At 43.1% G+C, this 25,120-nt stretch overlaps 8 protein-coding genes across 8 annotated transcripts; 3 read left to right on the forward strand and 5 right to left on the reverse strand.

The window, feature by feature from the left end:
- Positions 1-436: 436 nt before the first annotated feature.
- Bfra_009889 (putative mediator of rna polymerase ii transcription subunit 7 protein) lies at positions 437-1,302 on the reverse strand (the record flags this gene model as incomplete). Its single annotated transcript, XM_037340225.1, has 3 exons — positions 437-736; positions 794-970; positions 1,039-1,302. 3 exons carry the CDS (start codon positions 1,300-1,302, stop codon positions 437-439), a joined length of 741 nt encoding a protein of 246 aa, XP_037189448.1.
- Positions 1,303-1,658: 356 nt separating this feature from the next.
- Bfra_009890 (uncharacterized protein) lies at positions 1,659-8,672 on the forward strand (the record flags this gene model as incomplete). The annotated part of the gene is made up of 8 exons (XM_037340226.1): positions 1,659-1,736; positions 1,799-1,855; positions 1,922-2,475; positions 2,527-2,595; positions 3,478-3,610; positions 3,658-3,744; positions 3,805-3,843; positions 3,900-8,672. 8 exons carry the CDS (start codon positions 1,659-1,661, stop codon positions 8,670-8,672), a joined length of 5,790 nt encoding a protein of 1,929 aa, XP_037189449.1.
- Positions 8,673-9,164: 492 nt separating this feature from the next.
- Positions 9,165-11,148, reverse strand: Bfra_009891 (putative peroxisomal catalase protein; the record flags this gene model as incomplete). Its single annotated transcript, XM_037340227.1, has 5 exons — positions 9,165-9,905; positions 9,960-10,442; positions 10,492-10,653; positions 10,710-10,783; positions 10,839-11,148. 5 exons carry the CDS (start codon positions 11,146-11,148, stop codon positions 9,165-9,167), a joined length of 1,770 nt encoding a protein of 589 aa, XP_037189450.1.
- A 1,197-nt stretch (positions 11,149-12,345) lies between these two features.
- On the reverse strand, positions 12,346-13,796 carry Bfra_009892 (uncharacterized protein; the record flags this gene model as incomplete). Its single annotated transcript, XM_037340228.1, has 3 exons — positions 12,346-13,268; positions 13,324-13,630; positions 13,686-13,796. 3 exons carry the CDS (start codon positions 13,794-13,796, stop codon positions 12,346-12,348), a joined length of 1,341 nt encoding a protein of 446 aa, XP_037189451.1.
- A 1,375-nt stretch (positions 13,797-15,171) lies between these two features.
- On the forward strand, positions 15,172-17,466 carry Bfra_009893 (putative serine threonine protein kinase protein; the record flags this gene model as incomplete). Its single annotated transcript, XM_037340229.1, has 3 exons — positions 15,172-15,416; positions 15,478-16,439; positions 16,493-17,466. 3 exons carry the CDS (start codon positions 15,172-15,174, stop codon positions 17,464-17,466), a joined length of 2,181 nt encoding a protein of 726 aa, XP_037189452.1.
- Positions 17,467-18,070: 604 nt separating this feature from the next.
- Positions 18,071-20,592, reverse strand: Bfra_009894 (putative duf21 and cbs domain protein; the record flags this gene model as incomplete). Its single annotated transcript, XM_037340230.1, has 4 exons — positions 18,071-19,262; positions 19,312-19,984; positions 20,035-20,261; positions 20,318-20,592. The coding sequence occupies 4 exons, from the start codon at positions 20,590-20,592 to the stop codon at positions 18,071-18,073; spliced, it is 2,367 nt and encodes a 788-aa protein (XP_037189453.1).
- A 1,453-nt stretch (positions 20,593-22,045) lies between these two features.
- Bfra_009895 (uncharacterized protein) lies at positions 22,046-22,675 on the forward strand (the record flags this gene model as incomplete). Its single annotated transcript, XM_037340231.1, has 3 exons — positions 22,046-22,206; positions 22,457-22,562; positions 22,604-22,675. The coding sequence occupies 3 exons, from the start codon at positions 22,046-22,048 to the stop codon at positions 22,673-22,675; spliced, it is 339 nt and encodes a 112-aa protein (XP_037189454.1).
- A 514-nt stretch (positions 22,676-23,189) lies between these two features.
- Bfra_009896 (uncharacterized protein) lies at positions 23,190-23,720 on the reverse strand (the record flags this gene model as incomplete). The annotated part of the gene is made up of 1 exon (XM_037340232.1): positions 23,190-23,720. One exon carries the CDS (start codon positions 23,718-23,720, stop codon positions 23,190-23,192), a length of 531 nt encoding a protein of 176 aa, XP_037189455.1.
- Positions 23,721-25,120: the final 1,400 nt, after the last annotated feature.

A 25,120-nucleotide genomic window follows, 5' to 3' on the forward strand; every position in this document is an offset into this window, starting at 1 on the left:
ATCAATTTTAGATTGCTATGTGGCATTAAAAATATCCTTGTACCCAAGCATTTATTCAGTTGTCTCGTCCGACTAGGTCTCAAAAGCTGCCAAGTGGCTGTAGATTCCCACCTCCGTGCTGGTCTACCTTCTTCTTATTCAACGAACAGGGGAGCTTAGATTCGACCAAGATACCAAGCAGTCTAACAATTGAGATCAACTCGTCGGTACCAGAAACGGTTACAGCCCGTGAGGCTGTGGTGGCTAAGCCTTACCATTGCAGAATTCATATGCCGGTCTTTCACAGATGATATTTCGAGGGAATTGACAACGCCTCAGTAGACGCGTCTCGTCCGATGATCTCTTTTCGGAACAGGGCAGTAACATCTGGACGCATGGCACTAGCAGATGGCTGTGTTCTATCCCGGGCTTCTGGAATCGCCTGGACAATCATCTTTCAGCCAAATTCCAGGTCCAATTGCTCCCAAACATCTTTCCCTTCGTCCTCTATTACATTCTCATGTTCTTGACCAGTGGCATTCGCCTCATCTCCTAGTTTGATCTCGACAAATCCTTCTAGCATTCCTTCGACCTTCTCCTTCATCTTCATGATGCCCTCAGTCTCCGCCTTGGATTTGTCTAATTGGTCCTGCATCATTGCAATCAATGATTCTCGTGCTTGATAGGGTCGATATTCGTTCAGCAAATGATGGAAATTGGCGAATATAGTATGCAAATCCCCTATCTTTTCGTGGCTCTATGAATGTCTCAATTAGCATAGTTCTTGGCGAGAAAGAAAGATGGCTTCTCATACCTGTTCTGGATGAATACTCATTGTACCAACCAATTCTAAAAAGTTCAATAGTAATGACTTTGCGAATCGTTTGAGAATCAGTTTGCGATCCTCATGCTTTCCACTTCCTGTTGGTGTGGTAGGTGGTGTATATATTTGCTCAATGCCCTCTTCAAGAGGAGGAAGTTCATTCTTAATCTGCCATTAAATATTAGTGCTTCTCATCCTCAATTTGACAGATCGATGTTCAGTAACGTTCAACATACTTGTCGGATTTGTCCAAATGTTCTGTAAACTCCAGTCGCTGGTGGTTCTGGGGGTTGCAGAAATCGCAGTTCGGCGGGAACATCATGAATACGAGGAGGAAGCTTGTAAGATAAATTGTCGGCGACCTTGTAGTTTGGAAAGTTCTCCGCGCGTAGCTTCTCTATCCGTTCAAGATTATCGGTAGTAAATTGCTTCCAAAATAATGGTGGACCGGGGGAAACTTGTGCTATCAAGTTTGGCTGCTGCTGCTGTTGTTCCGCCATAATTGATTTTGGTGGGGGTTATCTTTCCATGGAATTGAGATAATTGGCTAAACCTGTGATAAGTCAAGCTCTCGCAATGTTGTGGAGTTGTCGAAAGTTGAATGCTTTTGTTTTAAAAACAATGGTAGATGGATTTGGTAGACAATCATTGATTAGATAGTAGCTAATAACCGAAGATCCCCCGGTGTCAGACAAGGCTGAGGAAAGTGGGTCGCGTGCCTTTCAAGGTACGTCTTCTTACGAACTGCCCAGTCAATAACTCAAAACCAAACATTCTGGCACAATCATTCATTTTTTTGATATATACTCCTTCAATGAGAAGAACTTGACTTTTACCGCTGCGCTGTGTCGCAAGAATGTCTCGAATCGGACGAAATAATGGAGGATTGACCTCAAAACCCGGTTGGATTGGTGCAGTAGCACGTTTCTGGGAGGTAAAGCCATTCAAACACATTACTTTATTTGTATTTTCGCCCCCCTAACACTTCTATTCTAGAAAAGCTATGCGCCAGATTATGTTGGCTTTGTATTGCTGTTGACGGCATACATTTTGGTAATTCCCCTGGTCCATTTTCCCCTTCTTCTACACGTACAAGTTCTAATCAACCCCTTTATTCAGATCGAATTTCTTCAAGAGCCATTCCACCGCATGTTTTTTATAAACAACATCAATATTCAATACCCACATGCTTTGGTGGAGAGAGTACCCGTTGGATGGAATTTGATATATGCAGGAGTTATTCCATGCATAACCTTGGCTGTTTGGCTTGGAATTTCGAAAGCGAACCTCCACAAATCCCATGTCACTATGTTGGGCTTCTTCATAGGACTGGTTCTCACATCATTTATTACTGATGTTATCAAAAATGCTGTTGGGAGACCTCGACCCGATCTTATTTCTCGCTGCAAGCCTACGCCTGAAACACCAGAAAATAGATTGGTAACCATCCATGTATGCTCGGAAAAAGATCACCATACATTGCATGATGGATGGAGAAGTTTTCCTTCTGGTCATTCTTCCTTTGCATTCGCTGGACTTGGATACCTCGCATTTTTCTTTGCTGGACAAACACATGTGTTCAGACCTAGAACTGATCTCGGGAGGGTACTCTTAGCCCTCGCTCCATTGCTTGGAGCTGCCATGATTGCGATTAGTCGATGTGAAGATTACCGGTAAGTTGCGCTGTCATTAATTTTTGATGACAAGTACTAACGCTATTATAGTCATGATGTGTATGATGTAACATGTGGATCTATTCTTGGCATTTCTCTAGCATATTTCTCATATAGAAGGTATTTTCCAAGGCTGCATTCCTCGAAGTGTCATGAGCCTTACCCGTCACGGGAAGCTGCATTCAACCAAGGGTTTGGAAAGATCAAAGACGATGAAGAAACGGAAGTGGGCAGAGCTAGAGAGTTTGATGTATCTGACAATGAGAGTGATACATCCTAAATCCCCCCCCCCAAAAACAACAACTGGCAGTATGAGCCCATTGTATAGGTCAAGCCTCGTTTCTATGTTCCTGAGTCTCCCAGTTACTTTAAATTCATTTACAATTTACCTCATTTGGGAAAAATGACTTGCTTTAGCTCTCTTTGTGTGTTTGGGACAATTCTTCGAGAAATCTCGTGGAAGTCTTTGTGACCATTATAACGGTGATTGTCCTTTGTTTTATGAATGTTAACTTCACGGCAAATCACTCGGTGCTTTTCTATATCTGTTCAATTTCAATTTCATATCACCCATACTATTCTTGTCTTTGATACATCATTTCTTCTGACACCTAGGCTTCGGGGGGGGTATCATTTTTCTACTTCGCGTTAATGATATAAAAACTGGGCGATAAGGACTTTGTTTCTATCGTGTTGACATTCTCCTTATGCCTGGTTCTGAGCTTGAAACAATATGGCCGGCGCACTTCCTCCCGTCAGGCATGGTCGACTGGTACATCTAGCTGAACTGTTAAAATTCGGGCGAATTGAGGTGAAACGTGCTTCTCAGTGGCTGCAAAATCATTCTCTGTTGCTATTAGCTCTTGGAGCATCCTCAGTATATCGAACATGGTTCACTACGCCACTGACTGGCTTGTTGCGATGGGTAGGCGGAATATATTTTTATTATCAAGCCTACTGGCTGGTGAACATTTACACGTTCAAAGACATACAGAAATGTAGCTCAATTTTGGAAAACGTAAAAGGTTGGGAGCCAGGTTATGATTTTTGGGAGATGCGTAACGATCAATGGTGGCTTTATATGTCCTGCCTAGGAAATGACGCTGGCTGGTCGAAGAGATTGTGGGATAATGTAGTGAGCAGCCCCGATGCCGACTTATCCATTAACACTAACAGTCAAAGGACGCGATTTACGAATCAATCAATAGACTGTCTGATATTTTCATGCCGGATTGGCGTACGGACCAACGGGTGCTAGCATATACAGTTGTTAGTAGATGACCACTTTTCCGGTAATCATGTCAACATTGTCTAACATGGTGTCTACAGCCAATAAATGTAATTTTTGTGGGCTTGTATCGACTAATGGTATGTGATGATATTCACCATTCCTTCTTTTTACTCAAACTTACAATATTGTAAAGGTTAGAGAACAATTGTCTGAGTGGATTTGGTATCCAACGGTTCTTGCGTCAAACGCACTCATGAACAACCTGCTTTACGGAGGCCTCCTTGTATATTTTGGCCACATTGCACCCGGCCTTGTTGAGTTGGCTATTTGGCGTGGGATTCAATTTGGCGTCCCGGCTTTCCTAATATTTTATAGACTAGAATGGATACCTTTACGTGTTGCATCAATGATCTTCGACCGTCAGAGAAGGTTGGCCGCTGCTGGACGTGATTGGGACAACATTCAAAATCAGCAAGATCGAGAGGAGTTGGCTCTTACTCAGTGGTGGAGAGGAGGTTTACTCCGTCTTGTTCGTCTCGAAATTGCTAAAATGATTGTTCAATGTTCGACTGTATTAACTACGCTTCTGGATGCGTGTAGGTCTCTTTGGGTCTATCGCGACACTCGACGGGGTTTGAGGAACCGAGTCGCAGATCTTGCAGAGCAAATTACCGTCATGGAACAGCGACTAAGTAACGCTATAGAGGGCCGAAATGGTTGGAGGAGGAGGTTTCTGCAAATGCTGAGATTGCGAAATAGATGCATAGAACATCATCACCATTTTGAACTTCAAGATGAGAAACAGGTGGCATATGATGAACTGTTGGCAAAATTCAACGCACAACGTCAAGCTTCAAGTGTCTTGATATTAGCCGGGGGTCCAGCTAGAGCGACAGAAAAGTTGCTTGGAGTGGCTATTCACACAAGGGATTTGCACCGTAAACAGATCCAAACTCTTGTTTCTTCTTTCATAGAAGCTGGTGCTGAGATGGCCGTACTCAAAGATAGAGTCAAAACGTTAGAAGAGGATCTCAAAACCGTCAACGATGGCAGGGCAATGATGTTGTGGCGAGAGACGGCGCAAGAAAATCTTGAATTGAGGAGACAGGCACAGGAAGAGATTTTGGAACGAGACGTGACAATTAAACATTTAAGGGACCATCGAGATGAAAGTGCTGTAACATCACTTAGTTTGGATTCTAGAGGACAACAAATCTTGCGAAAACTGCAAGAGAGGTTGATAAGTGCGGAGAACGATCTCGCCCATTCCGAAATGATAGTTGAGAAATCGAAGTTTGATGAAGTCAGGCATGAAGAAGAGATGGAACAAATCAAGAGGAATGCATTATATGGGGAGCCCGAGCGACTGGGGGAGTTGTACACGGATGCAGTCATCCAGACTGATGAGCTGACAGAAGGGCTCAAGAGGTTTGAATTTTCTACAGATCCAGAACATGATATTGAGGCTGTTCAACGTCACTGTAATCAAGAAAAGGAAAACTTACAACGCGAAATTGCGACCAAGGACGTGCAACTATCTACATTTAAGGCACAAATTGACCATGCGATGGGCTCTATGAACTGGGCTGATGATAAATTCGAGCCTCTGGACAAGTATTTTGGTTTTATCCCTGGCGCAAAAGGCGAGATCAGACGCTTGTCGACCGCACTTGAGAAGGTTCATTTCCAAAATATAGTACCTCAAGCACTTGAAATGGCAGATCAAATGCGTTACTTGGAAAATTTGACTACCGAAAAGAATCGTTTACTAGATGAGAGACAAAGTATTCAAGTGATTCTAGCCGAGCTTTCGCAGAACAAAACTCAAAGTGAAGCGGAACTGGCCAGATTAAGAGATCGGGTGGCTCGAAGGAACATACAAGTGACTAACCTGAAGACACGAAATACGGAGTTGCAAGTTCAACTCAGAGAAACACAAGCGGCAGCACCACCACTAGCGGAAGCGCTGAATATTATGGGAGTAGCGACTCCCGTCATAGCAATTTACTTGAGGAACCTCTTGGCCTTGGAGAGAGAAATGCGAGAAAAAGGAAGAGAGATAGCAGACGTCCCAGATATTCCGGGAGTCAATAGTATTCCACGTGTAGAAGGAGAGCCTATAGAAATCTCTGTATTGAGACGTTGCAACCAGGCAAAAGTCCGGTTTGACAATCTATCAAGATTGGTAAGAGAGAGTGATCCTCCATGGCTAGGAGCGACAGATGACTGGGTGGATGATAATACGGACAGTCTGGAGAATTTGAATGCGCGTAGGCTTAGTCGGATATTAAAATTGAAAGACGTTTGGGATTATATCGGAACATTACATTACGACACCATTCTTTTCGTCCGCGAAATCTGTCAAAATTTCGGCGTAGAACCTGGTGTTGAACTACCAGAGAGACCCCAGTCTCCATCGCCTGCACCTTCCCCAACTCCATCTCCGCCACCTCCTCGTTCTAGAGATAGAGATCTATTTCCAGCAGTATTCACAAAGTATGAGTTGTTTGACATCGAGAGATGGAATGTGTTTCCACACGATCAAGAGAATATTACTCCTGCTTTTAGTGTGATCTCGGCGTTGCAACGATCCATCCAGGAAAAATTACCGTATCACAATGAAGGCGATCTTGAGCCCATTGTATTTGAAGCCCACTTAGCAGGTACACTAGGTCGAGATATTAACTTCCTGATCGACCCAATTCATGAACGAGAGGTCGCTGAAGCTCTATATAAAATCAGGCATTCATTTGTTCTGAAGACCGTTACACAATTTCCCCGACGAAATGATGGCTTCAGGTATCTGTCCCGGGAAATTCTGTATCCGGATACTTTGGAAGTTATTCTACCGAGAACGGTCGTTGTATTGTATTTATCAGATAACATTTGGCAGGGTATGAGCTTGAAGCCAGTTGAGTCTGAGCATGAGTCTGACAGTGGATCTGATGTTCAAGCCCCTCCACCAGAGCCACGCTTACCTCCGCTGGTGGAATTCGATCTAACAGACTGGAAAGTAGATTATATTGTCAGCAGGTGGACAATTCCTGGACAAGCTGTTTTACGTGAAGGTCTATCTTCAATAATTGCAGTGGCAAATTCCTTGCACTGGCAGTATCCAGGCGTGTTATGGAATAACACAAGGGCAAACGAAGCCTATGAAGATCTCTTTGACAGATTCCAGAGAGTTCATCCACACCACGACGAAGATTATTTTCCGGAGCATATTCAAATGGTGTTAGAAGATATACTAAGAAATGGAGATACCAGACCGCATTACAGACTCGCAGCTATTACTCCACACGAGGTAGCTGCTGGAGATTTCAGATTTTTTGTGAGTATTTATGGGGGTGATTCAGAGAGTTCTTTGCTTTACGTAGCTTACCAACCGCGAATTGGATGGAGGGGTATGCGGAGAAGGCGGGATGGTGATTCTGAAGGCTTCCTTGGGGTTTTAGAATGGGGCTTCTCAGTCCAGCAGCCACAAGCCGAAGAGATACGATCCGTAGAGCTGCCAGCCGGAAGGCTACCTGCTGAGAGACTACCCGCTGAAAGGCTACCAGTCAACCCTATTGTGATTGATGAGCCAGTCGAGGCACCACCAATACTACCGACTGTCATTTTACCCAGGATTGAGAATTATGGCATAAATTCTATCAAAGCCCCATTTAACAGAGATGGATGGACCTTCAACATCGATCTAGAACATTTCAACGAAGGTTTGACACGTGGTGGCAATCGAACACCTTGGATACATGATTGTGCCCCACGAGCATTGTATTATTCAATCCACCATCAACATCCCAACTATTTGCGAGGTAATCTCACTCTGGAATCAATATTGCAAGCGTTCGATGATGTTTTTCCCCGACACGAAAATTCTTGGAAAGATGAAGAAGTCGCTAGAGTCCTCAAAGGATATCCGACACTAGGGGGATATGAACTTGCGATTGTCAATTGTGTGGTTTATGACGATCATACTATCGTTGCTATAGATTGGTCTCAACCAGAAGGATATAATCCTGCAAATGTAAACTTATTGTATGTTGCATCAGTTATTGATTGGCGAATAGGATACTGTCAGGAAGATGATAGACACCATTGGGTGGGTATGAAATATCGGGATGGCGAAGCAGTACCAAATCCTCGGTTGTTCAGACCCCAACCAGTCGTCCCTCCTTACAAGCCTCCAAAATCAATATTCGTATCTCTACTGGATGCAGCGACAACCAGTCAAGCGACAAATAAAAACCCTGCGTCCAAGAGTAGCGCATCTAGTTGGTCTAATTTCGATAGTTCGAAAAGCTTTGTATCCCAGTCTGGTAAAAAATGGGTTCCACCGTCCACTGTACCCATGAACCTTCCTATAACTATGATACCCGCTGTTCAAACTGGGGAACAGTTTGGTACTGCCGTGCAACAACAAAATCAGCCACCACCACCAAGCTTACAACCCGCTTCATCTTCCTTCAAATTGCAATATTGGTCGCCATTTGGGACTGCTGCGCAGCAACAGCAACAACCACCAGGTTCGAAACCCCACCTATCAGCTGTTCCATTTGGCGAACTGTTTATTCATCCCACGCCGCCACAACAGCCGCCACAACCACCGCAGCAGTCGCAGCAAGGTCAAAATGCACGGGGACAAGTAGGTTTTGGTATGAATATCGCTAGTAGGAACGAACAAATGGAACTTGCGCGCAAACTTCAAGCGGAACAGAGTCATGGAGGTAAATTTTCGAAGAAGGATAAGGAGTCGAAGAGCATACATGGAATGGACAAGGAAACGGGGATCGGTAGGGGGAAAAAAGGAGGCAGAGGAAGAGGAAGAGGGAGAGGAAGAGATAGAGGTAGAGGTAGAGGGGAGGATGGAGGGAGCGGACGGAAAGAAGATGATAGTGGTGCTGGTGGTGGAGGAGGCGGTGGAAGCGCGGGTGCTGCTGGTAATGATTGGGAGGATGAAATCTGAGATTGAATAAGTAGTCATCAGCCATGACTAACTACATGATCAAGGGGTCTTGACTTCCAGATAGTTCTGATGACTCATGTACATGATGATTTCGATTTATCAACACTGCAGGAAAAAAGAGACAGCAAAATTTATTTGCCATGGAGATGGATATTTGGTTTATCTTTTCGGACAAGAACATAGGGGAACAGATTGAATATCTAGTTGAATGTTTTTATTTTCTTGTTAATTTATAGCTTTTAGTTCAACACTAGTGGTCGTAATTGATGGATGAAATCATTTTCAGTGCTTGCCCTAAGCTTTGAGTTTTTCTTGGATTGAATATTTGAAGATAATGAGCAAGAGATGCCTCTTGAGCCTTTCACCGTGATTGATTGCTATCGTTTGAGTAAATTAAATGCTATAAATTCCCACATAAAAGATTATATTAAACAGTGACATTCGAATGGATTCGCCCACATGTCATTTGCTTGTCAATCCAGTCCAAGTATCTCACAAATTATAAATAGCTCCAGGACTAAACCCCACCAGTCTCTCAGAAGCATCACTAGGCCTGAATTTTTCCTCTTTTCCAGCAAGCTCAGCTCCCTTCGCCTTATTCTGCACCTCTACAAACTCAAAGCCCTCTGCACCTGTCTTTGATGTCTCTGGGAGCAAATCATATATAGCTCTAGAATATTGCGGATCGATGTTCCAAAGCTGGGCAAGATAACCTACTTTAATAACCTTCGTGTCAACAAAACGCAACAAATTTGCTGTATTCTGATGCAAGTGATCTCTTTGCGTCTCTGTCATTACTCGGGTGTATAGTTCTCTCGCTTGATCGTAATCTGATAGTTTACCCTCGTGGTGGTAATGACTCTTGCGAGATACAATATTATCGGCAATGGCATAAGGCGCCTCGGCCACATCGGGACGGAATTTGTGCTTGAAGGAATTGGGCACATATTGAGGATTTCCGGCATGGTTTGCATCGACACGCATTGGGCCGTCAAAATTGAGTGAACTATAGGAACTTGCCATGAAAGGGCAGTTGACAGGAACTTGATGAAGATTCACTCCGATGCGATGATACTGTGCGTCGCGATAGAAAAACATCCGGAATTGTAAGAGTGGATCCGGACTATCTTCAATACCGGGTACCATGCTTCCAGGTGAGAACGCGGCTTGTTCAACATCGCGATGGAAGTTCTCTGGGTTCTTGTTCAGGACCAACTTCCCAAATTCGTGCATCTGTTTCTTGGATTAGCAAGTCGCAATCAGAGTTAATTCCTGGGGCTAACTAACCGGGAATTTATCTCTCGGCCATACTTTGGTGACATCAAACGGGTCAAAACCGAGAACGTTCGCATCGGCCTCATCTGGTTGCATAATCTGTACATTTGCTGTCCATTCCACTTCTTCTCCCTTCTCCAAGAAGTCCCAAAGATCACGTTTGGAGTAATCAGGATCGACTCCACTAAGTTTGGTGGCTTCCTCTGCCGTGAATTGTTTCTGTCCATGTTTGGCGATGAAATGATATTTGATGTAAACAAATTTCCCTTCCTTGTTCACCCACTTGAATGTGTGACAACCATAGCCATGATTGAAACGCCATCCTTGTGGAGTTCCATGATCACTGAAGAACATCATACCTGCATGATTGGCCTCTGGAGTCAAAGCCAAAAGATCAAAAAGAGAGTTATAATCAAGTAAGAAATTCTTAGGGTTGCGACTTTGTGACCGAATGACGTCTGGTCCTTGGATGGGATCTCGACAAAAAAAGACAGGCTATTGAAAGATTAGAACGAATATTGTTTCAGCGACTTGAATAACATACGAAGTTGAGTCCAACGATATCGTAATTTCCTTCTCCAGTATAGAATTTGATTGCAAAACCACGTGGATTACGTGCCAAGTCAGGAAACTCACGTCCAAGGGTGACAGTGGAGAAGCGCATGAAGACTGGTGTCTTTACGCCCTTACCACTCAGAAAGTTTGCCTTTTGGGAATTAGTATGATGATATCTGGGAGTGGTCAAGGCATAGTGAAGTTCACCTTTGTCAAGTCCGAGACATCTGCAGTGGTCTCAAAGTAACCAAAAGCTCCACTACCACAAGGATGAACCATTCCTGTTTCTTCATCAATATATGATCCGCGAGGTATTCATCGTAGGTGAGGACTCACTCTCAAGATTCTTGCTTCGATTAAAGTGCTGCTGTTTTTGAAACAAGAAAACATCACTAGCCAAAGGCAAACCTCCTACCGTCTTACTGTGTGCAGGGTCTGGAAACGGGATACCTTCATTGTTGGTAAAGTAAGGGCCATTGTCTTCACGCATACCTCCACTCTGTACGCCTGATACTTTGGAAATAATTGCTGCAGGACCATCATTGGCGTTATTGAAGAGGGAACCACGCTGAATTGGACGAGGGTCGCCACCTGCGCTGCCAATCGCAGATTGGATTGCTTGAAGAGGATGGATGTTTTGAGCCATCGAGTCCATAAATTGCGTTTCTGTGATTCGGTTGGAATGTCGAAATTTTCGTGAAAATTTCTCAATGTAGAAAGAGTAAGAAGTGATTAAAATGCTTCATTATGAGGAAGCATCTGGTTTTAAACTACCATCCTCCTTCCAATGACGTCCTCACATCAAAACGACGTGTCGGATTGGAAATAGGGCTCTCTGTTGTAATCCTAACTTATCTGACGTATCTAATTATGATCAACGTTACGACTGCAAGCCATATACATTTCCTTATAGTTACAGTCTAGAACTACTCCGTACAAAGTACACTTTGATCGGAGGAAATTCTCCGGACAAAATGCTCCTATTGGAGCATCATTCTTTTTTGTTTTGGTGCTGCATTCCGGTAGATCGTGATCTAGTATGCTATTGGTAAATCAAGCATCTACGGAGCATTTCGTGCTATCATAGTTGACAAAAACAAAGTGTTCCTATGAAGCCAATCAATTTTTATATATATCTGTAGAACATCCCCCCGCAATTTTGATACGTTCATCCGGAGAAGCTGGAGTTACTAGTGGGGGGCGAATTGCTTATTACCGGAGACGGTCATGTGATTCTTAATCTTTTCTATTAAGCTGGCCAATAGTCGACAATCGATAAATAATAAGCCTCTTGACTCCTGGAAAAGCAAGTGTCGCTAAAAAGCGGTACAGAAATCTAGTTTTAACTCAAGAGCTTCGAATTCAATATAAATATTTACGTCAGAGGATTCTATGTCTTTGTAATGTTTCGACAATACCAAAATGATAAAATTATATCGAAACTAACCTATTGATTTGATTCTAGAACGGAGAGTCCTCGCTAACAGAATACTCTTGGCGATTCACTTGATCCCAATAAATCATGCTCACAAATTATTGACCTGGAACGCTTGGATTCACCGGCACTCTCATTATAGATATGAAGAATTCAAGGCACGGAAAAAACAGTCAGAGAACAAGCCCTACACGAATCATCAACTCATATATTTGAATGAGGATCTTGATATCCATCGGCTTTGGGGCCAATTCAACTTAAAAAATCAATTCATTCTATTATTATTGTGACTATAAAATTTATCTATGGATTTGAGATGCTTCTTGACTTCGTCTAGAACATCAATCGTTCATACAAACAATATGCATGAGCGTAAATCAAGGTCGTTCATATGAAGTCAAACCTTCATCATGCGACCAAGCGACCTGAGGGTGTTGGTGGTACAGGATGCATGAGCTTATCTTTGATATGAGATAGAGCTTCTCTGACGCCGAGATGATGTCCATGATTGGAACTACTACTTTCCTCTTGTGTATTTCTTTTCCCATAATAACTTGCTTCAGACTCGGAGTTACGTCGACGGCGGGGATTGGAGTTAACGGAATCAGTCGAAGGATGATAAGAGTTCTGAGAGTTAGACTCTTTTCGATGATATGTATTGATTGGTTGTGAAGATATAGACCGGCGTCTACCTGACGTAGAACTTGATATCGGTACTGGAACTGGTTTAGCAGTCTGTGGTGGAAGAGGCTGACCGCCTGTGAAAGTTGGCATAACTTGAGGGTATTGAGGTACAGCGACTACCTGGGGAGCATTCACGGGTGGCATTACGTAGCCTCCAGGTGGAAGGGCACCGACTGTTGGATAGATTGGTGGTGCTGCTGATGATAATTGAGGCACTGATGATCGTCGCGAATGATCTTGCTGAGCATGTATAGATGGTTCCATATACTCACCTACTCTCGTCTCATGTATCGCCTGATTTGTTGTCTTGTTGGACAGCGGGTAATCTTCAAAAGACTGGTTTCTTTCACGGGGGCGTCTTTGATCATAATAGTGCTGTCCTCTGTGCCATGAACTTTTCCGGGATATTAAGCGGGGACGTCTAGAATTTCGGCGACGATGCTGATGCTTATGATGATGATGGTGAGGATGTTCTGAAAGTACACCTATGATCTTAAGGGTAGGTTTCGATTCAAAATCTAGTATCTGAATATTCTCACCAGGCTGTACTCTCAGTATCGTCAAGTTGCTTGGTAACCCTCTATCTTGCACGGGCAGTTTCCTTTCAACTTCTTGGATGGTTCTGAAAACTCCAGGTGCATGAGCAGCTTTCAGTAAGTTAGTGACATATTACACAATTGTGTAGTGAGCCATTCCACTTACGAATAATTGGCTGGAACAGAAGATTAATTTTTCTATGACCTCCATGCAACATTTGTAAGAGACGTAATGATGCTTTTGAGGCAGTCCAGTTTCCATGCTTGTTGCTAATATACATTTGCTGAAGACGATCCAGCACTCTGTTGTTATTATTTGTTGGCATAATCTCCCAAAGAAAGAAACTTTGGGAATGGTGGCGAAGATTGACATCTCTAAACCTCACTGTTCTGTTGGTGGATAGTTTTGGGTTTATTGTACCCCAGCGTCCAACCCAGGGATCTTTTGAGCCGGATATATAAGCACTAACTTTCTAGCAAACTGTTAGCAAATCACAACGTGGAATAAGATGATTAGCAATTAATCACAGTATTTTCATTTCCCAAGGGACGTATAGGTACATCCCTCGTTTCTCTCGTTGTTCTCGTTTGGAAAACAATATACAATGTGTTTGGTTTCAACACCCGTAGTGAAGTCATGTTGTTTGGTGGATGAATTAATCGTCCAGTTCTGATTTTCTTGACGACTGTCAATGAAGTGTGATTTCAAGCTGTTGAGAACAAAATCAATATGAGATGGGCGTCTTCTCCATTATAATATGGTTGACCGAAGCAATGACGCCATGCTTGAGGATAGGATTGGTAGGATATGGTCCAGACTGCATGTTCGAACTAGATTTACCAACAATCTGAGTGATGTAGAAAGGACAAATGGTCCAAGATAGGGCCTCACAGCCTTTGTAAAAGCAAGTTTACAAGCGCTTACCATCAATTTCCAACAAGCAGATTGAAAATTGTTGAGCGGCCATTACTGCGACCAGAATCTAGACTGTAGATAAGCGAGTGACTCCAAGAGGTCGGTCAGAACCACACAATTGGTTTGAGATTGCTATGCCAGGGAGGAATTTGAGTTGTTATCCTTGCTGAATTGGTATATGGAATCTGGAGGCTTTCACAAGCCTCCAATTTGTAACTTCGTGTACTTTTATACTCGAGTTTATTGTAGCCATAATTCAACTGTATGTATTTCGCGAAAACACATGTATCAGTTGAAATGCGTGCTCAGATGTTCGCGACACTCATCTACTTTAACAGATTGCATAGTGGATGATTGGGGTGATGATTATTTCTTTGCTATTCCACCTTAATTTATGATGGGAGATGGGGACAAAAGAATATGCTGCATTAAGCATATGAATTTGGCAATGGAGGCAGAAACTACCTGTCCTCATTTCCAGCTGACCTTTCCACGATTCCGTCTCAGAACGTGATTTGACAAAGCAGAATGAATGAGAAGATGGATATATAGAGTTGAAACGTAACGAGGGAGAATTAAAAGCAATTTATCTTTCATATTCTCTGAAGACGAGTAGCAGAGACGAGTAGCGGTTGCGAGAGATATTATTACTCTTTAGAAACTATCGAGTCCATTATTTGCCGTACGTATAGAGTCTTACTCGGGATTTTCTCCCATACCTTTGCTCAGATACCTCTGAACCGACGATGATATTAGGTATATCGTCGACATTACGTCAAATTGTCAAGCTTTTCGTTTGTGTTCTCCTCTGGAAAGTGGGATGGAAAATCTGATATGCACGATAAACATGGTGATGTTACACTGCATATGCGGGGATGCCAGCCACAAACTTCGCCTCGACGACTTTTCCAGCTCTGAACTGAGGCAGTGCATGATACAAACATTCTTACAATTAATTGTACCGTAAAATTCTGGTTATTGATAAATCTTTCCACATTGAATATTCGAAACCTTTTCATTCCAAATCGTAGAATTCTGGAGTGGGAAAGGAGATACATAAGCGCAATTGAATTGGCGACAGCTAGGGCTCAATTCACAATGGCGGGCGCAGTGGATGATGGGTGGACAATGGTGATCGGACAACCCGCCAGTGAAATTCGCGAGGAGAAGCAAATCGAAGAATGGGAGCGCTCGAAAGGAGGATGGTCTGGATTTGGTAAACATCCTCAGAATTGGATGGATCATAAGAAATTACACCTATCATCAGAAAAAGAATTAGGCTCTGGAAGCTATGGGCTTGTGCAGCGCGTTACATATGGTGCCGTTACCATGGCCCGCAAACAGTGAGCATTGTCTCCAATACCCCGGTTCTATGACTCCGTAAGGCTGATTTGTATATCTCAGCGTGGTACCTCGTGGTGGAATGACGGTCGAAAAGCTCCGGGAGGAAGCTAATGCCATGGAGGAATTGGCCCATAAACATATTTTGAAGCTGGTCGGCACATATACGTACAAGCGCAAAAATTTATATCTCCTTCTTTACCCGGCGGCAACATGCGATTTGAGCACTTTTCTCGATGATATAGATGGGATTCGTTCGGATACGTGTGCGGATAGGGATGATGCGATGAAACGGCTTCTTGCCCTCGGACTCAAGGATATTGGAAAGATTGACGACTTGTGCATGTTGAGACGGCCAATCCTACCTTCGGAACATCCGACGCATATGAAAAGGACGGAAACAGCACTGGGATTCTTACAACAACTTATGGGATGTGTTACAGAGGCATTGTTGTTTGTTCATGAAAAAGGTATTCGGCATCGGGATTTAAAGCCCAAGAATATTTTACTAAGTCCCGGTCGGGTATACCTCGCCGATTTCGGTATTGCGAGAGATGTCAAAGATTCGGACAATAGCATAACCTGTGGGAGATATGGTACTGCGTCTTGGATAGCTCCGGAGGTTTATGATGGGGAGTATCATCACATGTCAAGTGCAGATGTCTTTTCCCTGGGTTGTATATTCCTCAATATTGCGACAGTATTATACGGAGATTCGATGGAATTAGCGACATTTGACGAAATAATGAAGGAGAAGGAATGGCCAATGAAGTATGAGATGTTATCGAAACACCTAAATAAATTAAAGGATAAAGCAATTAGAGCAGCATTAGCTGATGAAGAAGAGCCTAATTTCGACGCCAAGAATATACTTGGTCTGGTGGAGAAAATGTTGTTATATGAACCGGAACAACGACCTTCAGTAAAGGAAGTTAACGAACGGCTATGCGAGCTTGGGGGCTTAGATCAAATCTATCATCTATCTTGTTGTCACAAAAAGAACGACGTCATGTCTCGATCAATAAGTGAGTCTCTTCATCTATTCCCCAACCGAAGCCCATTCTAATCACATGACCAGATACAAAAATGAGAACCATCTCGGAGAGCAGTCTATCCTCAAAAAGCCGAATCTCGGAATTAGAAACCGAAAACATCACTCTTCGAGAACGTCTCGCAACTCTCCAAAACAAAGATCAAACCTACGAATTACGAATCGAACACGAGCGCAATCACGCAAAGAAACAAAACGACGTCCTCAAAGAACGCTACGAAAAACAACTAAAAGCACAAACCGAAGCCCTGATCCGCGCAGAAGAACGCATCAAAGCCCTCGAATCAAACAACCCCCACAAACGCCGACCATCACACACCCGAGGCCGCGGTCGCAATCCCCCACACGGAATACCCCATCCAACCAACACCCTCAATATCAACAATCTCGCCGTCCACACCAACTCCAGCATCTCCATGTCACCCCCATCCCCATCCCAACCCTCAAATCGAAATACAAGCCCCAAGCCCAACGCCCCACCCCGCACCCCAGAGAGTTACTTCCCCCTTCCTCCCCGAAACCCCAGTTTCACAAACCTCAAAGACCCCTCCCTCTCTCTCACCCTCCACCGCCGTCCCTCCGGTATCCCCATCCCCACCCGCTCCCCAACCCCCATTACCACACCACACAAACCACAATTCCCACCTCCCACTAGTAATACCGGTAGTCGTCCCGGAAGCGGAAACTCCACATTAGTTAGCAGCACCCACTCTGTATTTTCCATCAAGAGTAAAATGACGGATACGGATGGGAGTATTACGCCGGTGGAGAGTCCAGGGGAAACGATGAGTTTACCTGGGAGTCCGGGTTGTGGGGGCAGAGGAAAGATAGGAATTGGGGAGAGAAAGAAGATGGAGATGGATGGGGAAGGATTGGGTGGAGTGTTAGGAGACAGCAGGAGGATGAAAATCGGAAATGTTGGAAAGGAAAATGAGAAGGAAAAGGAGAAAGAAAGGACGATTAAACCTACATGGGCGCGAATGGTGAGGGGAAAGACTTGAGAGATGGATATATCAAATATGTATACAGATACAAACGAATAAAGAAAGACTTCAAAGAAAACTCCAAGATACCCATGATCTGTTCCAATACTTAGAGCCTGCGGAGCAATCATCGTGCCGAGAGCTTCGTAAAAGCCATTTGCATGCCGGAAGAGTTGCAAGCTTTATATGGATAGTAGACTCAATCTGAATGTATCATGTTCTCTTCTAGTTCGGAGCACTTCTTCACACCTGAAATGTACTGGACTCGACTATATGATGATATAGCAATATATCATTACAGTCACACATACACACAAACAAAATACCACCCCGAAGAAATCTCATTCAGGAATTGATTGCGACCGCCAGCGATCACATCATTTCATTGAACAACTTTTATATACATACATGAATAAATACAGAAACCCTCAGCCTCACCCTCCACCCTAACCTGCCGTACTTCGCACCCTTCATTTCGCATAAAAGCCAGCAATATCATTAATCCATCTTCTTCTCCCCTTTCCTTTCGTTCCTAGCAATTTTAAAGCAATTTTCATCCACCTCTGAAGTTTCACCTCCAACTTTCCCACATCTGAATATAATTACATATCACCTCCCCTCTCTACTTTGTACTACTCTTCTTCTTTCCCTTCTTCTTACTCTTCTTTTTACTATGACCCTTCGAACTACCAACACCACTTCCGCTATCCGCCCCCGTATTATCCGTCTGACTAGATCTTTGACTCTTTCTCTCTCCATCAGCCAATTTATCCGTGCTTCCTGCATTACTCAAAAATTGCATGAACTTATTTTCTCCTCCATTAGCACTCTTGCTTCCACTACCAGTACTACTTGAGTGTAGTACTCTACCATTTTTATGATTTTCCTCTTCACTACTTGCGTTTGTCTCCAAGACCATCTTTCTAATACCACCAGCTTCTACCAAGTTTTCTGTGATACTTCCACTTCTGGCTGTACCTCTCTTCTTGGATGGTTTGGTTGGAGGACTTGTACCGCTCTTTTGAGATGGTAGAGATCCGATGGTATCTGTGCTTTTATTTTTGTTTAAAAAGTTAGAAACCGAAAGATTGTTGCCGGGCGATTGTGGTTGCCCTACTGGACTGAGTGGACCATCATATTGGGGTGGTTTGGTCGAATCCTCCTCGGCAAGTTTGTTAGGAATGCGGTTGCTTAAAGTGCCATAACCTTGTTGCAAAGCTTGAACTCCATCTTTGGCGTCTTGCCCGGCTGATCTGAGTAATCCTTCACCTTCACCACCATGAGGTCCTGGAGAGTCATGGTATGGCTCAAATTCAGACTCCTCGACAATAGATCCACGATGAGGAATCGAGTCCGTTCTGGAATCGGTCCTATTAACAGCAAGAACGTTTCCAGGCTTAATTTTGACAGACTGATACTTTGTCATCTTTGGTCGACTAGCAAGATTGGATGGGCCTAGATGTTTCAAGTGTTCACGCATATCATTCATATTAGCTCTGACAGCAACCACATTTCTGTCGTTGTCACCTGTTGAAACTCTACGCATGAAAGTCGTCTTGGGGCTAGTACCGAAATGATTGGCAGGACTGACGCTTCTGACCTCGGTTTGATTGCGTCTTCTTCCGCCAGCCTGCAAGTTACTTGGGCGGTCTTCCGAGAGATCGATGAGACTTTCCTCTGCAGCTTTAAGAGAACCATTGGCCGGTTGTTCAACAACTTGATTTGGCTTTATTCTTGAAGATTTGGGAGCCGGGGCCATTCGTCTGATGGCTTTGTGAACATCAATATAAACATCAGACTCATCAATAATTTCCCTATCGTTTGTTAGATCTATGCAAGTAGAGAACGGCAATTTATACTTACTCTCCAATGAGCTCTTCAATGACATCTTCTAATGTAACCACACCGGTAGCACCAAAGTTCTCGCCAGGATATTCCGAAACAAGTACCATGTGAGATTTTCCTTCTTGGAAGAAATTTACAATATCCAAGCAACTAGTTTCAGGTCGAGTCTCCGGTAGGGTAGCCAAGGCGAAATCACTGACGCGTTTACAATCTTCCGGATCGTATGTAATAAGAATCTTAACCAGAAGCATACCGACAAAGTTCTTCTCATTTCCAGGTTCGTAGATAGGAATGCGAGAATAACCAGCACTCAAGATGACGTTCATGGTATCTTCATCAAGTATCGTGTCGGCACTCATAGTGAAGACATCATCCATTGGTGTCATGATATCTCCAACTGCTTTCTCTTTCAAGTCTAACACTGCACTGATAATTGTAACTTCATCTTGGTTCAATCGATCGCTAGGACTTGTTCCTAAAGTTTTGTGTAAAGTGACGAGCGTCTTAAGACCAGATTTCTTGTATACGGTTCCGTGATCTTCTCCCAGTAGTTTGTCGAGAAGTTTGGCAGTTGGCCATGCAACAGGTGCTAATAGCCACATCAGACCCAGCACAGGTGGTGCCATAAATGCTCCGATGGAGAGACCATATCGCACACAAATCGATTGAGGAATGACTTCTCCGAAGATAACTATAGCAAATCAACACGCAATCCATCAATGCGACAACTACACAACATACCAATTAGAACTGTGCTACCAAGAACCGCAGGCCATCCTCCACCGAGCGATCGATCGAGTACAATAGGAAGCGTTTCGTTGACGATAACATTGCTGAGTAGTAATGTCACAAGAACCCAATGTTTACCCTTTTGTAACAATCCATATACTCTTTGTGCGTGTCTCTGTTCTTTTCCTTCTCCAGAAGTCGCGATAACTTGTAGATAAACGCCATCTTGTCCCATCAACCTGGATGAAAATTTCTGTTAGCATTGGAACTTTGTGAACTTCCATTGAACACTCACGCAATCGTCAATCCCGCGAAAGCACCTCCAAGTAGAACCAGGACAGCTGCAACTGATAGATATAACCACAAACTTGCATCTTCGGCATCTTTTGGCGCATCCTCTTCACTGGCAATTCCAAGGAAAGCTGTGATAGGAGCGGCAGATACTGAAGTGATTTGGCAGATACTCAAGAACAGAATCTTCGCCAGGCCCAGGATGGCAGGTCTTGTAGAAGTGTAGCCATTGCTGATGAAGCTTGAGCGAGTACTTCCGACAATCGATTTCGAGGTCATCTCAACTCTATCTATGATTTGTGATGTATTCTCCAATGATCACTGTCCACGACAGTAATTCGATTGGGTCCAGCTCCCTGTATTTTACTCTGTAGTGTGGTAAAAGAGGTGGAGCTTTTTTTCTCGAGATTCTTTCGGGCTCTCGTTACTTGTTTAAGACTGAGTACTGGGATGATCCGAAGGTTCCCGGCCGTGATGTGGATACTACCTGGGCAAGCAATGAGTGATAAAGGTGACGGTTCGGTGTAATTATCACGACAACAATGTGAAATGGGGTTTGGGAATTGACGGAGAATGTCGAATTGAAATTAATAACACAGCAGTTTAATATTGACAAGACTCATAACGTTATTCGTGAAGGATTCCTATATTATTAATGTACTGAAGTGTAGTTGTGGTTGGTGTTGCGTGAAGCTCAAGCACTCCGTCAGTCTGGACAAACAAAACAAAGAAAAGAAAGTTAATGATACCTACCTTGGTAAATGTCCTAATTGGGGTTAAGACACCAGAAGCTCGACCCTCTCAGCCAATCAAGGCAGTCAAACGTACATATGATGATGGCAGCGCCCCACTTAAATCGGATATTCCTTGGTATCATTATTCACTACAGTTCACTAGAAGCACGATTCACTGCGCACACGGAGTAGGTACTAGGTATGTATATATATATACATATACTATTCGCAGGAGAAAAGACAGACCAGAATTGACCACTGGCAAAACCTTTCAACAATTCAATTGTTCCCTTCCATTCAGAGAATTGGAAGTTTGAATAGTCTGATGAGTCTGATTGCTAAACAATATCTAAGGATCTGTTGAATACTATTATTAGTTCTTATAAATTAGTGTGTGGTTGATTTGTTAACTTATAGAATTTACTGCGATTAGTACTCTCCCCCGTATTTCGTATACTTTTTTCGTTTTTTCATTTCTGACTTCTGCTTTTTCAGTGTTTCACTAGAATCACACTACGCTGCTCAATCAATTATATCATCACCACCAAGCCAAGTACCAAGCAGTCAGTCAGTGCTTACGTCATTTAGTGTGTATATCCTCAACGTCCATATGGTCGAAATTTTACATTCATCGGTGTACTTTTCCTAAGAATGCCTTTGATTCGTAGCGGAAGCTCTATGTCACATCATTCATCAAGCACGTATTTGGATTTGACTACATATTATCTCTTGTTATCCGTCATGAGTACATACCTGCTGCCTTCAAAAGTTTGACATTGAGTGAAAAATCAAACAACCTGCATGCCATCACTCCTCAACTGTTTCTCGGAATACTCTTGGATTGAGTTAATTAACAAAAGCACTCATCTTTCCTATCTTGCACCAGGATGCAGACTAGGATGTCCAGCCGAGATAATGCGCATATCGAAGAGATGAAGAGAATATGAGTATATATTTTCGTCTTGGCAAAGGATCAATCTTCTTTCTGAGATAAAGAGATGGCAATACCAGGAGCTGAGGTTATTCCCGCGAGATCCTTATGTTGTATGAAATCCGATTTATCAGGTTTTACAAAGTCTCGTCGAACACAAAGATTCTTTGAAATCAGAGCGACTTCAGGCTACACCGAAATCAGAGCATATGAAGTTTCATGGCACATGTGAATTTTGACACTTTGTCCACAATTCATATGGAAAGTCGTTCCATACAATGCACCTATAATTTGGAATCACTCTAATACTTCTTCCGGATCGAAGGTGAGATAGCAAGTCCTTTTATGTGAAACATCGGGTACACTACTTTCACTCGGACTTGCTTTTTCTTCCTCGCATCCCTTTTGAGACTTTACTTCTCTCACGTTATCGGAAAGCTCTGCGTTTCGGAACAAAATCACTAAGATATTATAACAGAATCCCTGGCCCAAGTTTCGGAGAATTTGATTATGCAAGAATATTCACGGCGAGAATAGACTCGGCCATCCTGATTTTGGGACACAAAAACCCGTATTCTATTCACGTTTTAGTTTTCTCTCTCATTTCAAAGACTATAATTCTCAGGCGATGCCTCTTGAAGATGTACAAGTACTTGGTAGCATTGGGAATATGCACGTTGTTGATGGCACCCGGTAAACACACAAACGTCGAGAGCCTCATTGTACCGTTCCTGTCCAATCAATCATAATATGGCCACGACATTAGCGTTCGCGTAACACTTTGTGTTCAACGCGGGATGACACATATGTTCACGTTTTCAAACATGCATTGTGCAACTGAGATAGCGATATCATGAAAGCTCTCATGGTTAACGCTTTATTCGGTGATAATCTAATAGTTACACCAATTAATCACAAGTTTGATAGCTTTCTTCCCCACACGCAATTCAAGTATATCTCGTATTTTATTCTTTTCGACACAACTCAATTATTATATTCGTTGCCGTTAGTTTGCGCCAATCGAAAGATGCTTCTCGCGTGCTCCTAACGCCACCATTGCCCCGAACCTTACAAATATACATTACATCCCACCACCAATCAATTAGCGAAAGCATTTTTAATCACTTTCTGGTCCCACTTCTCTTAGCTCTCGGGATTTAGCTGTCATGATCTACGGCTACAGAGTGATATCAGAAACGTGCTGGCTAAGATTACTTCGAGCCGGTGTTCGTCTTGTTGAGAACATCCGCTTTGGCAGTGTCCCTAGCCACTATTTCAGCCAAAATTTCGGCATGCGATGTCTGATCATCACTCAAAGTCAGTAATCGTCTCAGTCCTTGCTCTCGTCGCAGCATAAACTGGACAGTTCGGGGATTGATGTGTTTTGAATTCTGGCCCTTTGACATCGAATCGCCATACTCAAATCCAGCTTCTGACTCGTTCTTGACCTGGGATCGATAATTTCTTCGCCGCCTAAATAATGTCATAGGGGCTTTTTCCATGGTGCCTCGTCCTTCAAAAACCTCTTCACGTGCCTCTTTGATTGTGGGACTATCCACTAGGTTGCTGGTAGGCGTGCTGTGCTTGTTCTTAGCAGCTCCGTTCAATTTAGTAGGAAGGGAAGTTGTGGAAATTCGTTGCTGATATTTGTCATTGGACCTCGTGATACCAGCAAGGCTGAAATTGTAAAGAAGGGTTGTAGCCGACTCGACGCTTTGGGATTGATTATTTGAGGGAGCCATTGCTTCAGTATCAAAATTGAGAATGTTGGTTATTTAATTTGCCGTCGATGAATCGTGATAGATCTAGATGAGAAGACTGGAAGTATCTTGTAGATGAAGAACTGTTTATGTGAGAAGAAGCGTTGTGCGATTGACTACCTGAGAAGAAGCTTTATAGATAATAATAGTGATTGGCTGGACCGTTTGAACTTCTAGTTTCATTGCCCGTACCTAAAAACACGGCTCAAAGTGTTTTGATATTGTTCAAGTATGCACTTCATCGATGAAAAGTATCAGTAGCCGTAGTTGGTTACTACCGTACTTCCTAGTCATTCTGCACGAAGGATGTACCTTTGCCAGGCTATGAGTGTAGATACTAACTTTTCACAGAATAGAATAATTTCATAGCTGGTCAAATTCCTAGAATCTTGCTCGTAAGAGCCGGACTGCAAAATTGCCAATCATGAGGAAACGTTGCTGGCGGGTGAGTGGCTGGCTTGATTGGGGACACTGAGAGGGGGAGCTCGATGTCTAGGTCTTGTTTATAGATTGTACGGGGATTTATGTGTAGATTCTTGCTATTTATATACATCATTGTAAATCTCATCCAATGTATTTATTTTCGATGTAGACTTGATATCTATGTTTATACCATTCTGCGTGTGGGCTGATGGTTACAAATATATGTTTTGAGTAGAGAGATGGTTCTTCTTGGGTGTGTGATGAGTGATGAATATCTAATCACCCTTTTTGGTGATTTGATTTGCCCACTTATGTGAGCTCATCGATAGAAAGTATATCTGATAGTGTTAAAAGCAAGTTTAAGTCCTTTGGATTTGGTGATTTGATTTTTTGATTGTATTGTTGTATAATGAGATTCTTGTGAGGGTTGGATATAACCCTTGTCACGCTGGAGTATGATACAATTTCAACACTAAAGCTCAATCTTGCACTACTATCGCCTTCCCATAAGTACTCAAATCAAAACCCGTATCTTGATTTCATTAGTGACCATCAGGTTCAAGCTGAACCTCAAGTGGTAGTGCGATAGATCGTTGCGCGAAATCATCTCGGGTGGCTTCATTTGAGTTGCTATATTCTTGCCGTGTTTCAAGCAAACGGGCAATTGTCTCATTTGGCAAATACGTGGCTGTTTTAATGTCTGAAAGTCTGAAAGTCTCACAGAGAACAAAATGGAAAGACGCTGGCCTGATCACTTTGGAAATTTGTATCCAGAACTTCAACATCCTCTGTCATGGGATTAGGAATCCAGTCAAGCAGTATCGTGATATTATCCGAAAATACTCCAAACAATGCTCAACACAAAATTGGCTTGTCCCGAAATGTTTTAGAACCTTCGTTTGTGGTTTGTCCGGCTTTGCTATTTTTCCCAATGCTAAAGATACGGCAAAATTTTGTCA

This window comes from Botrytis fragariae, assembly GCF_013461495.1.
Source record: "Botrytis fragariae strain BVB16 chromosome Unknown tig00000163, whole genome shotgun sequence".
In the NCBI taxonomy this organism is placed as follows: Eukaryota; Fungi; Ascomycota; class Leotiomycetes; order Helotiales; family Sclerotiniaceae; genus Botrytis; species Botrytis fragariae.